The sequence below is a fragment of the Clinocottus analis genome, unplaced genomic scaffold (assembly GCF_023055335.1).
Source record: "Clinocottus analis isolate CAN_PGR_092001 unplaced genomic scaffold, fCliAna1.0.p SCAF_12, whole genome shotgun sequence".
Taxonomy (NCBI): domain Eukaryota; kingdom Metazoa; phylum Chordata; class Actinopteri; order Perciformes; family Cottidae; genus Clinocottus; species Clinocottus analis.
This window is the reverse complement of record NW_027175843.1, coordinates 17,440,098-17,457,407: the sequence shown is the minus strand read 5'-3', so window position 1 is coordinate 17,457,407 and position 17,310 is coordinate 17,440,098. Positions and strand designations below refer to the sequence as shown.

The 17,310-nt window shown below is 37.5% G+C and overlaps 5 protein-coding genes across 5 annotated transcripts; all 5 read left to right on the top strand.

The window, feature by feature from the left end:
• The first annotated feature begins 5,725 nt into the window (after window positions 1-5,725).
• On the top strand, window positions 5,726-6,643 carry LOC137782954 (olfactory receptor 6N2-like). The gene has a single exon (XM_068572675.1). The coding sequence runs from the start codon at window positions 5,726-5,728 to the stop codon at window positions 6,641-6,643; it is 918 nt and encodes a 305-aa protein (XP_068428776.1).
• A 1,461-nt stretch (window positions 6,644-8,104) lies between these two features.
• On the top strand, window positions 8,105-9,022 carry LOC137782953 (olfactory receptor 11A1-like). Its single transcript, XM_068572674.1, has one exon. It carries the CDS (start codon window positions 8,105-8,107, stop codon window positions 9,020-9,022), a length of 918 nt encoding a protein of 305 aa, XP_068428775.1.
• Window positions 9,023-10,485: 1,463 nt separating this feature from the next.
• Window positions 10,486-11,403, top strand: LOC137782965 (olfactory receptor 6N2-like). Its single transcript, XM_068572690.1, has one exon. It carries the CDS (start codon window positions 10,486-10,488, stop codon window positions 11,401-11,403), a length of 918 nt encoding a protein of 305 aa, XP_068428791.1.
• A 1,462-nt stretch (window positions 11,404-12,865) lies between these two features.
• On the top strand, window positions 12,866-13,783 carry LOC137782958 (olfactory receptor 10J4-like). The gene has a single exon (XM_068572682.1). The coding sequence runs from the start codon at window positions 12,866-12,868 to the stop codon at window positions 13,781-13,783; it is 918 nt and encodes a 305-aa protein (XP_068428783.1).
• Window positions 13,784-15,249: 1,466 nt separating this feature from the next.
• Window positions 15,250-16,167, top strand: LOC137782890 (olfactory receptor 6N2-like). Its single transcript, XM_068572593.1, has one exon. It carries the CDS (start codon window positions 15,250-15,252, stop codon window positions 16,165-16,167), a length of 918 nt encoding a protein of 305 aa, XP_068428694.1.
• Window positions 16,168-17,310: the final 1,143 nt, after the last annotated feature.

The window sequence follows — 17,310 nt, the reverse complement described above, 5'->3', positions numbered from 1 at the left end:
TCACCACCTCTTCGTCCTCCTCTTCCTCTGGTCCGGTGATGTTTCAGGATGTGAACTGTGAGCTGAACTGAATCAGCAGTGTGAGTGTGTCAGCAGCGGCCAGTGGGGACTGACATGGATGCGATTTTACTACCAAACCAAAACAGACATTAATCCTTTCTAACCCGACTTAATCCACCAACCACCAACCTCTCTCTCTCTCCTTCACTTTGCTTCCTCCTGTTATTTTTAAAATCTTATTCTTTCCCCGCCTCGCCTCCTGTCACTCACTCCATTTGTTTCTTTGGTGTGCTCTTCACTCTTTCATTGTATAACTCCCTCTTTCTATCATTAACTCGCTCTTACACTCACTTTAAGTAGTTCTACAACAGATCACAAAGCTCCTTAACTCTTTGCTGCTTTTAGCACACACACACCCCCACACACGCACACACACACACACACACACATGCACGCACGCACATAAACACACACACGATAGGTCAGACATGCTCAGCAGCAGCAGGCAACACAGTGTTAAGAGGGCAATAACAGTAGCTGTAATGCATTAAAGCCTACTGCAACATCTGGGTCTTCAAGAGGCCAGCCGTTATCAACTGTGTGTGTGTGTGTGTGTGTGTGTGTGTGTGTGTGTGTGTGTGTTAGGGGTTATCACAGAGTAACGGTCACTGGGTCACCTCCTCAGGGATTAACACTGATCCTGTGAGAGACGCCACAGAAACAGGCAAACGTAAGAAAACATGACCGCCAAAAAATGGAGCCATGTTCTCTTTTCCTCCCGAAGTGTACAATTAACTTCTCAGATCGAGCAGATACATGCATTTTTGTAATGTATATATATATATATATATATATATATATATATATATATATATATATATATATATATATTATAGTTGCAAGATGAAGTGAACTAGAATGAACTAGAATTGTAAAAAAAATTGTAAAAACTAAATTGTAAAAGGCTGATTTAAAGAAAAACTAATGACAACATTGTTCTGATTTTAGAAAAATAAATATTCCTGACCTTTCTAGATTTAACGGTGATTCCAATTTATTATAATACTTTATTTTGTGCAGGTTTGACCATAATCTCTATTATTTATTCAAACGTCTTAATTGCTATGAAATTGATATTCCTAAATCAAAGTGATTTTGTTTTACATTTTAACAAGTGGACTCCGGATCTGAACAGAAATGTAATTTAAATGAAATCTGGATTAAAAACCACAAAGTAATGCAAATCTAAAGAAATGTAAAACAAATACGTAATTATACTGTGGGGTAGATTTTTGAGTGGATAGGTTTGTTTTGCATAGTAGTTTAAATCAGGTTTTGTATATTTTAAGATGGGGAATTTTTTAAAATTTCATAAAGGTCTGAATCCTCTGATTGATTACAAAATATCTGAGGATCAATATCAGCAAGAGCAAAGAACAGGTGACTACCAGAGGAACTGGGGGCACCTTATCATCCAAGGAGAGGAAGTGGAAAGAACGATCACAAACACTGACAACCTCTTCAGGAAGAGACAACGCAGCATGTTTGTCCTGAGGAGACTCAGATCCTTCAGTGTGTGCAACAAAGAGCTGATGGTCTTTTACCAGTCACTCTCCACTCTTCCCTGTGGGCTGGGGTTTAACGCGCTGGTAAGGAAGGCCGTCTCCGTGGTTGGGCTGGAATTGGACAGTCTGGAGTCAGTCGGCAGAGAGGAGGAGGATAAAGAACAAGATCGACGCCATCCTGCGGTTAACCCCCTCTCGCCCTCTCGCCCTCGCCCACGACGACCTGTGGCAGATGGGCAGCTCACTCAGCCACCGGATCAACCCGCCCAGATGTGAAACCGAGCCTTTGCCCACTGCCATCAGACTGAACAGTGGAGCACCATTAATGTATTTTTTTTTATCACTTTGTGTTCTGTCTAAGATCACTGAGACTTTTGTTAGCTTTGAGCCACTGCTTATAAATTTGGTCACATAACATACTTTAACTAATCTTTAACTAACCAGCAGTAACTACTGAACTCATCAGGGCATCTATTAATGTGTTGTAAGGCATGAACTGTTTACACTTTAGATAAGGTCACAGAACATGCTTGAATAATGCTTAACTAAGTAGTAGTAACTAGTGAAATAATGAGTAGTAACTACCTGAATTGAAGCATTTTTTAAAATAATTTACCAACACATGATCTTATTAATCATGACTGAATCCCGAATACTTCATTTACAAATGGGGAATCCATCATTTTTAAAGTATGAAACTCTAGCGTATTAATCAATAACTAATCATTTATAACTGTGTTTATGAATGAGTTACTAATGAGTATTCATGTTGGATCAATTCTTTATAAATGATTGGTTTAGTCATGCTTTACTAATGCTAAATAGTGTACACTTATTATAAAGTGCTACTCATGTTTGTGCTCCAGAACAACACACGTTTTCTGATCTGGCACCGCTATGGACAAGAGAACCTGCTGTGCTTAAGGCAGGTAAAGAGACATCTGCTTTCCATGTCACAACAAAATAGCATAATTATTTCATCTTTCAACCACAGTAAAAAAACAAACAATGTCAGCAAAAAGCACAGAAGCTACAGAGGAATAACTAATGCAGACAGATAAAACCGGGTTAATAAGATCATCCGGGATAAAACAGGAAGGGGGCCTTTAGTGCAGGTAAGAAGGTGAACGAGGAAGCAAACGTAACAATAATTATTTTGAGGTATTTCTCAGGGGAAAACTGAAAGAAACAGTGGTACTATCTAATATTTGGTTTGGTTTAGCCACAAACACAATTTAGGAAAGGAAACATTGGGGTTTGGGTAAAAATAGTACTTTGTTGGCAAAATATCAACAAAATAAAAAACTGACACCAAAAGCACTGACCTCACCATTGTGTTGTTTCGGATCGCAGAGATCTCCTGAGGCCTGCACACTGGGACTACTCATAATTAGGTGTTTACAGACTGGCTGTAGTCAGGCCACTCCCGTGAGGCTTGGCCTGTTGTTCACCACTAATGACCCCTAATACAGTATCCTTACATCAGCTGTGTGTTTGTGAAATTGCATCATACTAATTGGAGGAGGCACACACACACACACACACACACACACACACAAACACACACTACATACATAACTGTTTTTAAAAGTTACTTTGTTCCCATAGCAGGCATACTCTTCTGAGAATAGATAAAACAAAGTTTTTTAATCGGCTGTCAATGTTTTTTCTTTCCTTCAGTAATGGGTATTTTAACAAAGATTAAAAACAAACTGAATAATTCAACATATATTGATACTATCACAAGAGAAACTTAAAAACACAAAGGACCCATAAGAAAGCACAATGTTGCTGTCGTTATTGCCTTAATACGCACAATCAACAATTGGCTCGTTTGTAACGGCAGAACACATAAACTATGACACGTGCATTAAAACCTGAAAATTGGAGCTCCAACAGGTAAATGTTGACAAAAGTCGTGTCAGTCTGGGACACCTCGCTGTTCAAAGAGGGGGGAGGTCTCCCTTTGAATTGCGTCTCCCAAAGTTTCTAGGTCAGGATCATTGGTGCCACTTTCTAATGCAGTAGGTGAGGCAAGCAAGGCAAGTTTATTTGTAGAGCACATTTCAACAACAAGGTGATTCAAAGTGCTTCACATAAAACCATTAAAAGAATCAAAACATAAGAAAGCAAGATTTAAAAACATGGTAGCACTTTATAATAAGTACACACTATTCAGCATTAGTAAAGAGTAAATAAACACTTAATTCATTGTTTGTAAAGCAATATTCAACACACAAATACTCATGAGTAACTCATTAGTGTGCAATTCATAAACACAGTTATAAATGTTTAATTCTTGATTAATAAGCTTGACTATATGCATTTCATGATTGTGTTTTCATACTTTATAAATTATGGATTCCCTATTTGTAAATGAAGTATTAAGGACTTATAGATTATTAATAAGATCAATTATAAATTGTTAGTAAATAATACAAAAATTATTTAAAGGTTATTCATTCATGCATTTATTTATATGCATAAGGATTTAGATATGCACTTTATAAATGTGTTTTAATACTGCAATTCATGATTAATTCAGTAGTTACTATTCATTAGTTAAGTATTAGTTAAGTATGTTCCGTGAAACATCCAGAGTGAGGACTATCTATGCTTTACAAAGTATGTATAAGAAGAGTCTCAGAGCTAACACACACACTAACACTGAAGATAAATGCATGGACAAGTTTATAAAAATCTTTTTGAGACATAAGTCCTCTAACACTTGATGTATTCTACAGGTAAAACTTGGTGGAATTTGTAATTGTCTTAATATGGCTGTTCAGGTTGAGGTCTGAATGCATAACTACACCGAGATGTCTGGTTTGGTTTGTGGTTTTTAACGTCAGTGATTGGAACTAAGAGCTGACTTTCAATTGTTCGTCCTTTGGACCAAAAACAATAACTTCTGTTTTAGCTTTATTTAATTGAAGAATTTTCTGGCACATTCAGTTGTTTATTACTTCAATGCAATTAGGTAGCCCTTGTATGGGATTATAGTGCTCTGGTTATAAAGTTATGTAGATTTGTGTGTTGTCTGCCTAATTGTGATAACACATTTTGTTGTTTTTCATAATCTGAGCCAGTGAAAGCATGTAGATGTTGAACAGAAGAGGCCCCAGTATTGAACCTTGGGGAACACCAAATGTCATCCTAGTCAGCTCTGATGTGTAATTAGCTACCGACACAAAGTATTGTTGGCCCTTCAAGTAGGAATCAAACCACTGAAGTGCTGTGCCAGAAAGTCCAACCCAGACTTTCAGTCTGTCTAGCAGTAAATCATGATCGACTGTGTCGAATTCAGCACTGAGATCCAGCAATACTAGACTGAAGTGCTGCCACGGTCTGTGTTTAAGTGGATATTGTTGAAAACCTTAAAAAGAGCAGTTTCAGTACTGTGGTGCTGATGCAAGCCGGACAGAAAGACATCACATACACTGGTAACTCAGTGCATGAATTTATATGTCTAAGTGAATTAGGCTTTGATTGAAATAGTTATTGTCCTACTCGTGAAATGCTGGTTCAAAACATGCAGAACAAATCCTTGACCTGTGGTGCTGCTGCTCGCATCTTTCTCAAAACAACTGAACATAGTGTTTCTTTGGATTTCAGAGAAATACACCTGCCATTGTGCCACACACCCATTACACGGCTACTCACGGTCTAAAACAGGTGAAATTGGCCTACGGTGTGGTTCACTGGCTTAAAACACCAGGGCCAAACTTTACTGTTCTGCAAGGTCGGCGACCTGAACCTGAGGCGCTCAACTAAAAAGGCCCCAAACCGCTATAGATTATTTATGACGTTTACATCAACTGCTTGATGGAAAAATTACTGCAAACACAACAAGCGGACGAACAAAATCGTTAATGCAACACTTGTTATGATGATATGTTTTTTTCATAGGGCAGAGAAAACATGTCTGACTTCATGCAACATGAATCTCTAGCTCATTCTTTGGAGAGTTTAATGAGATCCATAGAGGATGAAGCAGTCTGATAAAAACATCCCACCGACTCAAACATTTCACTTTCCTGTTCCTGTGTCTGCCAGTTCACGCCAGTGCACATCCAGGTCAGGTACTGAGGACTGAATAAGACAATCTAGTGCTAGTTGCTTGAGCTGCTTTATTTATCATAACATTTGATATATAATTCATGGATAATAGCATAAATATGACATATATCACTTTTGGTGGGCATGTGGAAGTGCAAAAATATAGATATCTTTATTTTGTGATCATGTTAACAGTGTATATTTTAATAATTAGCAGTAATTTAACTATTGTGTACATCATAGTGATTCAGAAATCTCTCCATGAGCCAATGTACATTTTCATTGCAGCTTTGTTAATCAACTCTGTTCTTTTCAGCACTGCTATCTACCCAAAGCTTTTGATTGACTTTTTATCAGAAAAACAGATCATATCATATTCAGCTTGTCTCTTACAGTGGTATACTTATTACTCTCTTGTCTGTTCAGATTTCTTCCTGTTGTCGGCCATGGCCTATGACAGATATGTGTCTATATGTAACCCTCTGCAATATCCAACCATCATGAGGAAAACAACTGTTTGTATTCTGCTGATTTCTGCTTGGATTCTGCCTGTTTGTCAGGATTCTGGGATGGTAATATTGAGTGCTAAAAAGAAAATCTGTAACTTTCATTTGAAAGGAATACTTTGCAACAGTACAGTTCACAAACTTCACTGTGTGCGTTCAACAATACTGAATATTTATGGCTTGTTTATTTTTGTGAGTGCTGCCCTTGTCCCTGTGCTCTTCATACTTTTTACATACACCAGGATACTTGTAGTATCCTATCGATGTCAAGGAGTCAGGAGAAAAGCTGCACAGACATGTTTACCTCACCTGCTGGTTCTGATCAGCTTCTCCTGTTTAGTTGCATATGATGTACTTCTTGCTCGACTGGAAGTTGATTTTCCGAAAACTTTACGTTTGGTAATGGCTTTACAAGTAATAATATATCAGCCACTTCTTAATCCAATCATTTATGGGCTGAAGACGAAAGGAATTAATGAACACCTCAAGAGGCTGTTCTATAAAAGGGTCTAATGTATTCACACTGATGACTGAGCAACTCACTGCAGTGAATTCAAACGTTTTGCAAAATCACAAAGGTAATGTTTAAGTCGAACAGATAACCACAACTCATTATTACATTTTCTTGTTTGATTTTGGTTATTGGTGATGACATGACTATTGATTTCAAGTGGATTGCTGGAGTTTGTAATTGCCCTCAAATAACTATAAGATTACATGAGATAAGGAAATCCAGTGTTTTAGTAGCACATTACGGAAATAAACACAGATATGATGAATGAAAATAAGTATCATAATATATGATGTGGTGCAGTGAGCTGTGATCGGGCAGTGTCGTGAAGAGGAGGGTGGAGGTCGGGATGAAATGAATGCATGTCAATATTTGAAATGAACAACCTTGAAAGAAAGAGCATGTGCATGTTTATAATTGTGCAGTTTATGTAAGTAAAATTGTAGTTTTGTGCAGTGAGAGACAATGTTTTTCATTCTTTAGTAAAAATGAACAATTAACTCAACTGCTGTTTCTGTGAAATTATTATGTCATCATTATTACTCCATAGAGACAGCTACCTCTCATGGGCTTTAAAGGCCAACAGTCACTTCAGAGCAGCATGTTCAGTGTGGATGAGAAAATAAAAAACAAGTAAAAGTTGTGGGTGGCGACTCTTTGTACGATGTCTTTAGGAATAAACCCTTACGAAAAAGCACAAGTGAACAATCAAATAAATCATTAATCAAATAAAAGATCAGTGTGAGACCCTTCTCCATTTGACTTAATGCAATCAAAACTACTTGGAGGCAGCTCTTTTCAGTGAACACAGTTCAAAACATGCCAGTTCAGAACAAACCGGATCCTCGGCCTGTGGTGCTGCTTTCTCAAAACAACTGAATATGGTGCGGTCTCGGATTTCGGAGAAATACATTTGGCATGACACACTTGTGTCACACACACAAGACACGTCTACTCACGGTCTAAAACAGGTAAAATTGGTCTACAGTGTGGTTCACTGGCTTAAAACACCAGGGCCAAACTTTACTGTTCTGCAAGGTCGGCGACCTGAACCTGAGGCGCTCAACTAAAAAGACCCCAAACCGATATAGATTATTTATGACGTTTACATCAACTGCTTGATGGAAAAATCACCACAGGTGCTCCAACAAAACAGTTAATGCAGTTTGACACTTGTTATGATGATATGTTTTTTTTCATGGGCCATAGAAAACATGTATGACTTCATGTCCCAAGATTCAAGTTGTTTATGTAACTCATTCTTTGGAGAGTTTAATGAGATCCATCGAGGATGAAGCAGTCTGATAAAAACATCCCACCGACTCAAACATTTCACTTTCCTGTTCCTGTGTCTGCCAGTTCACGCCAGTGCACATCCAGGTCAGGTACTGAGGACTGAATAAGACAATCTAGTGCTGCTTGCATGAGCTGCTTTATTTATCATAACATTTGATATATAATTCATGGATAATAGATTAAATGTGACATATATCACTTTTGGTGGGCATGTGGAAGTACAAAAATATAGATATCTTTATTTTGTGATCATGTTTACAGTGTATATTTTAATAATTAGCTGTAATTTAACTATTGTGTGCATCATAGTGATTCACAAATCTCTCCATGAGCCAATGTACATTTTCATTGCAGCTTTGTTAATCAACTCTGTTCTTTTCAGCACTGCTATCTACCCAAAGCTTTTGATTGACTTTTTATCAGAAAAACAGATCATATCATATTCAGCTTGTCTCTTACAGTGGTTTACTTATTACTCTCTTGGTAGTTCAGATTTCTTCCTGTTGTCGGCCATGGCCTATGACAGATATGTGTCTATATGTAACCCTCTGCAATATCCAACCATCATGAGGAAAAGAACTACTTGTATTCTGCTGATTTCTGCTTGGACTTTGCCCGCTAGTCAAGTTTCAGTCGCAATGTTTTTGAGCGCAAACAAGAAAATCTGTAACTTTCATTTGAAAGGAATACTTTGCAACAGTACAGTTCACAAACTTCACTGTGTGCGTTCAACAATACTGAATATTTATGGCTTGTTTATTTTTGTGAGTGCTGCCCTTGTCCCTGTGCTCTTCATACTTTTTACATACACCAGGATACTTGTAGTATCCTATCGATGTCAAGGAGTCAGGAGAAAAGCTGCACAGACATGTTTACCTCACCTGCTGGTTCTGATCAGCTTCTCCTGTTTAGGTGCATATGATGTACTTCTTGCTCGACTGGAAGTTGATTTTGCGAAAAATGTACGTTTGATAATGACTTTACAAGTAGTAATATATCATCCACTTCTTAATCCAATCATTTATGGGCTGAAGATGAAAGGCATTAATGAACACCTCAAGAGGCTGTTCTGTAAAAGGGTCTAATGTATTCACACTGATGACTGAGCAACTCACTGCAGTGAATTCAAACGTTTGCAAAAACCCAAAGGTAATGTTTAAATCGAACAGATAATCACAATTTAAAATTACATTTTCTTGTTTGATTTGAGTTTTCGGTGATGACTATTGTCTTGAAGTGTTTCGCTAAAGTTTATAATTGCCCTCAAATAAACATGAGATTAGATGAGATAAGGAAATCCAGTGTTTTAGCAGCACATTACGGAAATAAATACAGATATGACGAATTAAAAAAAAGTGTTATGATATAGGATGTGGTGCAGTGAGCTGTGATCGGGCAGTGTTGTTATGAGGAGGGTGGAGGTCGGGATGAAATGAATGCATGTCAATATTTGAAATGAACAACCTTGAAAGAAAGAGCATGTGCATGTTTATAATTGTGCAGTTTATGTAAGTAAAATTGTAGTTTTGTGCAGTGAGAGACAATGTTTTTCATTCTTTAGTAAAAATGAACAATTAACTCAACTTCTGTTTCTGTGAAATTATTATGTCATCATTATTACTCCATAGAGACAGCTACCTCTCATGGGCTTTAAAGGGCAACAGTCACTTCAGAGCAGCATGTTCAGTGTGGACGAGAAAATAAAAAACAAGTAAAAGTTGTGGGTGGCGACTCTTTGTACGGTGTCTTTAGGGATAAACCCTTACGAAAAAGCACAAGTGAACAATCAAATAAATCATTAATCAAATAAAAGATCAGTGTGAGACCCTTCTCCATTTGACTTAATGCAATCAAAACTACTTGGAGGCAGCTCTTTTCAGTGAACACAGTTCAAAACATGCCAGTTCAGAACAAACCGGATCCTCGGCCTGTGGTGCTGCTTTCTCAAAACAACTGAATATGGTGCGGTCTCGGATTTCGGAGAAATACATTTGGCATGACACACTTGTGTTACACACACAAGACACGTCTACTCACGGTCTAAAACAGGTGAAATTGGCCTACGGTGTGGTTCACTGGCTTAAAACACCAGGGCCAAACTTTACTGTTCTGCAAGGTCGGCGACCTGAACCTGAGGCGCTCAACTAAAAAGGCCCCAAACCGCTATAGATTATTTATGACGTTTACATCAACTGCTTGATGGAAAAATCACCACAGGTGCTCCAACAAAACAGTTAATGCAGTTTGACACTTGTTATGATGATATGTTTTTTTTTCATGGGCCATAGAAAACATGTATGACTTCATGTCCCAAGATTCAAGTTGTTTATGTAACTCATTCTTTGGAGAGTTTAATGAGATCCATCGAGGATGAAGCAGTCGGATAAAAACATCATACCTACTCAAACATTTCACTTTCCTGTTCCTGTGTCTGCCAGTTCACGCCAGTGCACATCCAGGTCAGGTACTGAGGACTGAATAAGACAATCTAGTGCTGCTTGCATGAGCTCCTTTATTTTATTTTAAGATAACATTTGATATATCATTCATGGATAATAGATTAAATGTGACATATATAACTTTTGATGGGCATGTGGAAGTACAAAAATATAGATATCTTTATTTTGTGATCATGTTTACAGTGTATATTTTAATAATTAGCTGTAATTTAACTATTGTGTGCATCATAGTGATTCACAAATCTCTCCATGAGCCAATGTACATTTTCATTGCAGCTTTGTTAATCAACTCTGTTCTTTTCAGCACTGCTATCTACCCGAAGCTTTTGATTGACTTTTTATCAGAAAAACAGATCATATCATATTCAGCTTGTCTCTTACAGTGGTATACTTATTACTCTCTTGGTAGTTCAGATTTCTTCCTGTTGTCGGCCATGGCCTATGACAGATATGTGTCTATATGTAACCCTCTGCAATATCCAACCATCATGAGGAAAACAACTACTTGTATTCTGCTGATTTCTGCTTGGATTGTACCTGCTTGTCAGTTTTCTGTGATGGTAATATTGAGTGCTAAAAAGAAAATCTGTAACTTTCATTTGAAAGGAATACTTTGCAACAGTACAGTTCACAAACTTCACTGTGTGCGTTCAACAATACTGAATATTTATGGCTTGTTTATTCTTGTAAGTGTTGTACTTCTCTCTGTGCTCTTCATACTTTTTACATACATCAGGATACTTGTAGTATCCTATCGATGTCAAGGAGTCAGGAGAAAAGCTGTTCAGACATGTTTACCTCACCTGCTGGTTCTGATCAGCTTTTCCTGTTTAGGTGCATATGATGTACTTCTTGCTCGACTGGAAGTTGATTTTCCGAAAACTTTACGTTTGATTATGGCTTTACAAGTAATAATATATCAACCACTTCTTAATCCAATCATTTATGGACTAAAGATTCAAGGAATTAATGAACACCTCAAGAGGCTGTTCTGTAAAAGGGTCTAATGTATTCACACTGATGACTGAGCAACTCACTGCAGTGAATTCAAACGTTTTGCAAAATCACAAAACTAATGTTTAAGTCGAACAGATAATCACAACTCATTATTACATTTTCTTGTTTGATTTGAGTTTTCGGTGATGACTATTGTCTTGAAGTGTTTTGCTAAAGTTTATAATTGCCCTCAAATAAACATGAGATTAGATGAGATAAAGCAATCCAGTGTTTTAGCAGCACATTACGGAAATAAATACAGATATGACAAATAAAAAAAAAGTGTTATGATATAGGATGTGGTGCAGTGAGCTGTGATCGGGCAGTGTTGTTATGAGGAGGGTGGAGGTCGGGATGAAATGAATGCATGTCAATATTTGAAATGAACAACCTTGAAAGAAAGAGCATGTGCATGTTTATAATTGTGCAGTTTATCAAGGTAAAATTGTTGTTTTGTGCAGTGAGAGACAATGTTTTTTTTTGTTGTAAAAATGAACAATTAACTCAACTGCTGTTTCTGTGAAATTATTATGTCATCATTATTACTCCATAGAGACAGCTACCTCTCATGGGCTTTAAAGGGCAACAGTCATTTCAGAGCAGCATGTTCAGTGTGGATGAGAAAATAAAAAACAAGTAAAAGTTGTGGGTGGCGACTCTTTGTACGATGTCTTTAGTGATAAACCCTTACGAAAAAGCACAAGTGAACAATCAAATAAATCATTAATCAAATAAAAGATCAGTGTGAGACCCTTCTCCATTTGACTTAATGCAATCAAAACTACTTGGAGGCAGCTCTTTTCAGTGAACACAGTTCAAAACATGCCAGTTCAGAACAAACCGGATCCTCGGCCTGTGGTGCTGCTTTCTCAAAACAACTGAATATGGTGCGGTCTCGGATTTCGGAGAAATACATTTGGCATGACACACTTGTGTCACACACACAAGACACGTCTACTCACGGTCTAAAACAGGTGAAATTGGCCTACGGTGTGGTTCACTGGCTTAAAACACCAGGGCCAAACTTTACTGTTCTGCAAGGTCGGCGACCTGAACCTGAGGCGCTCAACTAAAAAGGCCCCAAACCGCTATAGATTATTTATGACGTTTACATCAACTGCTTGATGGAAAAATCACCACAGGTGCTCCAACAAAACAGTTAATGCAGTTTGACACTTGTTATGATGATATGTTTTTTTTTCATGGTCCATAGAAAACATGTATGACTTCATGTCCCAAGATTCAAGTTGTTTATGTAACTCATTCTTTGGAGAGTTTAATGAGATCCATCGAGGATGAAGCAGTCTGATAAAAACATCCCACCGACTCAAACATTTCACTTTCCTGTTCCTGTGTCTGCCAGTTCACGCCAGTGCACATCCAGGTCAGGTACTGAGGACTGAATAAGACAATCTAGTGCTGCTTGCATGAGCTGCTTTATTTTATTTTAAGATAACATTTGATATATCATTCATGGATAATAGATTAAATGTGACATATATCACTTTTGGTGGGCATGTGGAAGTACAAAAATATAGATATCTTTATTTTGTGATCATGTTTACAGTGTATATTTTAATAATTAGCTGTAATTTAACTATTGTGTGCATCATAGTGATTCACAAATCTCTCCATGAGCCAATGTACATTTTCATTGCAGCTTTGTTAATCAACTCTGTTCTTTTCAGCACTGCTATCTACCCGAAGCTTTTGATTGACTTTTTATCAGAAAAACAGATCATATCATATTCAGCTTGTCTCTTACAGTGGTTTACTTATTACTCTCTTGGTAGTTCAGATTTCTTCCTGTTGTCGGCCATGGCCTATGACAGATATGTGTCTATATGTAACCCTCTGCAATATCCAACCATCATGAGGAAAAGAACTACTTGTATTCTGCTGATTTCTGCTTGGACTTTGCCCGCTAGTCAAGTTTCAGTCGCAATGTTTTTGAGCGCAAACAAGAAAATCTGTAACTTTCATTTGAAGGGAATACTTTGCAACAGTACAGTTCACAAACTTCACTGTGTGCGTTCAACAATACTGAATATTTATGGCTTGTTTATTTTTGTGAGTGTTGCACTTCTCCCTGTGCTCTTCATACTTTTTACATACACCAGGATACTTGTAGTATCCTATCGATGTCAAGGAGTCAGGAGAAAAGCTGCACAGACATGTTTACCTCACCTGCTGGTTCTGATCAGCTTTTCCTGTTTAACTGCATATGATGTACTTCTTGCTCGACTGGAAGTTGATTTTGCGAAAAATGTACGTTTGATAATGACTTTACAAGTAGTAATATATCATCCACTTCTTAATCCAATCATTTATGGGCTGAAGATGAAAGGCATTAATGAACACCTCAAGAGGCTGTTCTGTAAAAGGGTCTAATGTATTCACACTGATGACTGAGCAACTCACTGCAGTGAATTCAAACGTTTTGCAAAAACACAAAGGTAATGTTTAAATCGAACAGATAATCACAATTTAAAATTACATTTTCTTGTTTGATTTGAGTTTTCGGTGATGACTATTGTCTTGAAGTGTTTTGCTAAAGTTTATAATTGCCCTCAAATAAACATGAGATTAGATGAGATAAGGAAATCCAGTGTTTTAGCAGCACATTACGGAAATAAATACAGATATGATAAATAAAAAAAAAGTATCATAATATATGATGTGGTGCAGTGAGCTGTGGTCGGGCAGTGTTGTTATGAGGAGGGTGGAGGTCGGGATGAAATGAATGCATGTCAATATTTGAAATGAACAACCTTGAAAGAAAGACCATGTGCATGTTTATAATTGTGCAGTTTATCAAGGTAAAATTGTAGTTTTGTGCAGTGAGAGACAATGTTTTTCATTCTTTAGTAAAAATGAACAATTAACTCAACTTCTGTTTCTGTGAAATTATTATGTCATCATTATTACTCCATAGAGACAGCTACCTCTCATGGGCTTTAAAGGGCAACAGTCACTTCAGAGCAGCATGTTCAGTGTGGATGAGAAAATAAAAAACAAGTAAAAGTTGTGGGTGGCGACTCTTTGTACGATGTCTTTAGGGATAAACCCTTACGAAAAAGCACAAGTGAACAATCAAATAAATCATTAATCAAATAAAAGATCAGTGTGAGACCCTTCTCCATTTGACTTAATGCAATCAAAACTACTTGGAGGCAGCTCTTTTCAGTGAACACAGTTCAAAACATGCCAGTTCAGAACAAACCGGATCCTCGGCCTGTGGTGCTGCTTTCTCAAAACAACTGAATATGGTGCGGTCTCGGATTTCGGAGAAATACATTTGGCATGACACACTTGTGTCACACACACAAGACACGTCTACTCACGGTCTAAAACAGGTGAAATTGGCCTACGGTGTGCTTCACTGGCTTAAAACACCAGGGCCAAACTTTACTGTTCTGCAAGGTCGGCGACCTGAACCTGAGGCGCTCAACTAAAAAGGCCCCAAACCGATATAGATTATTTATGACGTTTACATCAACTGCTTGATGGAAAAATCACCACAGGTGCTCCAACAAAACAGTTAATGCAGTTTGACACTTGTTATGATGATATGTTTTTTTTTCATGGGCCATAGAAAACATGTATGACTTCATGTCCCAAGATTCAAGTTGTTTATGTAACTCATTCTTTGGAGAGTTTAATGAGATCCATCGAGGATGAAGCAGTCGGATAAAAACATCCCACCTACTCAAACATTTCACTTTCCTGTTCCTGTGTCTGCCAGTTCACGCCAGTGCACATCCAGGTCAGGTACTGAGGACTGAATAAGACAATCTAGTGCTGCTTGCATGAGCTGCTTTATTTTATTTTATCATAACATTTGATATATATAATTCATGGATAATAGATTAAATGTGACATATATCACTTTTGATGGGCATGTGGAAGTGCAAAAATATAGATATCTTTATTTTATGGTCATGTTAACAGTGTATATTTTAATAATTAGCAGTAATTTAACTATTGTGTGCATCATAGTGATTCACAAATCTCTCCATGAGCCAATGTACATTTTCATTGCAGCTTTGTTAATCAACTCTGTTCTTTTCAGCACTGCTATCTACCCGAAGCTTTTGATTGACTTTTTATCAGAAAAACAGATCATATCATATTCAGCTTGTCTCTTACAGTGGTATACTTATTACTCTCTTGGTAGTTCAGATTTCTTCCTGTTGTCGGCCATGGCCTATGACAGATATGTGTCTATATGTAACCCTCTGCAATATCCAACCATCATGAGGAAAACAACTACTTGTATTCTGCTGATTTCTGCTTGGATTGTACCTGCTTGTCAGTTTTCAGTGATGGTAATATTGAGTGCTAAAAAGAAAATCTGTAACTTTCATTTGAAAGGAATACTTTGCAACAGTACAGTTCACAAACTTCACTGTGTGCGTTCAACAATACTGAATATTTATGGCTTGTTTATTCTTGTAAGTGTTGTACTTCTCTCTGTGCTCTTCATACTTTTTACATACACCAGGATACTTGTAGTATCCTATCGATGTCGAGGAGTCAGGAGAAAAGCTGTTCAGACATGTTTACCTCACCTGCTGGTTCTGATCAGCTTTTCCTGTTTAGGTGCATATGATGTACTTCTTGCTCGACTGGAAGTTGATTTTCCGAAAACTTTACGTTTGATTATGGCTTTACAAGTAATAATATATCAACCACTTCTTAATCCAATCATTTATGGGCTGAAGATGAAAGGCATTAATGAACACCTCAAGAGGCTGTTCTGTAAAAGGGTCTAATGTATTCACACTGATGACTGAGCAACTCACTGCAGTGAATTCAAACGTTTTGCAAAATCACAAAACTAATGTTTAAGTCGAACAGATAATCACAACTCATTATTACATTTTCTTGTTTGATTTGAGTTTTCGGTGATGACTATTGTCTTGAAGTGTTTTGCTAAAGTTTATAATTGCCCTCAAATAAACATGAGATTAGATGAGATAAAGCAATCCAGTGTTTTAGCAGCACATTACGGAAATAAATACAGATATGACAAATAAAAAAAAAGTGTTATGATATAGGATGTGGTGCAGTGAGCTGTGATCGGGCAGTGTTGTTATGAGGAGGGTGGAGGTCGGGATGAAATGAATGCATGTCAATATTTGAAATGAACAACCTTGAAAGAAAGAGCATGTGCATGTTTATAATTGTGCAGTTTATCAAGGTAAAATTGTAGTTTTGTGCAGTGAGAGACAATGTTTTTCATTCTTTAGTAAAAATGAACAATTAACTCAACTGCTGTTTCTGTGAAATTATTATGTCATCATTATTACTCCATAGAGACAGCTACCTCTCATGGGCTTTAAAGGGCAACAGTCACTTCAGAGCAGCATGTTCAGTGTGGATGAGAAAATAAAAAACAAGTAAAAGTTGTGGGTGGCGACTCTTTGTACGGCGTCTTTAGGGATAAACCCTTACGAAAAAGCACAAGTGAACAATCAAATAAATCATTAATCAAATAAAAGATCAGTGTGAGACCCTTCTCCATTTGACTTAATGCAATCAAAACTACTTGGAGGCAGCTCTTTTCAGTGAACACAGTTCAAAACATGCCAGTTCAGAACAAACCGGATCCTCGGCCTGTGGTGCTGCTTTCTCAAAACAACTGAATATGGTGCGGTCTCGGATTTCGGAGAAATACATTTGGCATGACACACTTGTGTCACACACACAAGACACGTCTACTCACGGTCTAAAACAGGTGAAATTGGCCTACGGTGTGGTTCACTGGCTTAAAACACCAGGGCCAAACTTTACTGTTCTGCAAGGTCGGCGACCTGAACCTGAGGCGCTCAACTAAAAAGGCCCCAAACCGCTATAGATTATTTATGACGTTTACATCAACTGCTTGATGGAAAAATCACCACAGGTGCTCCAAC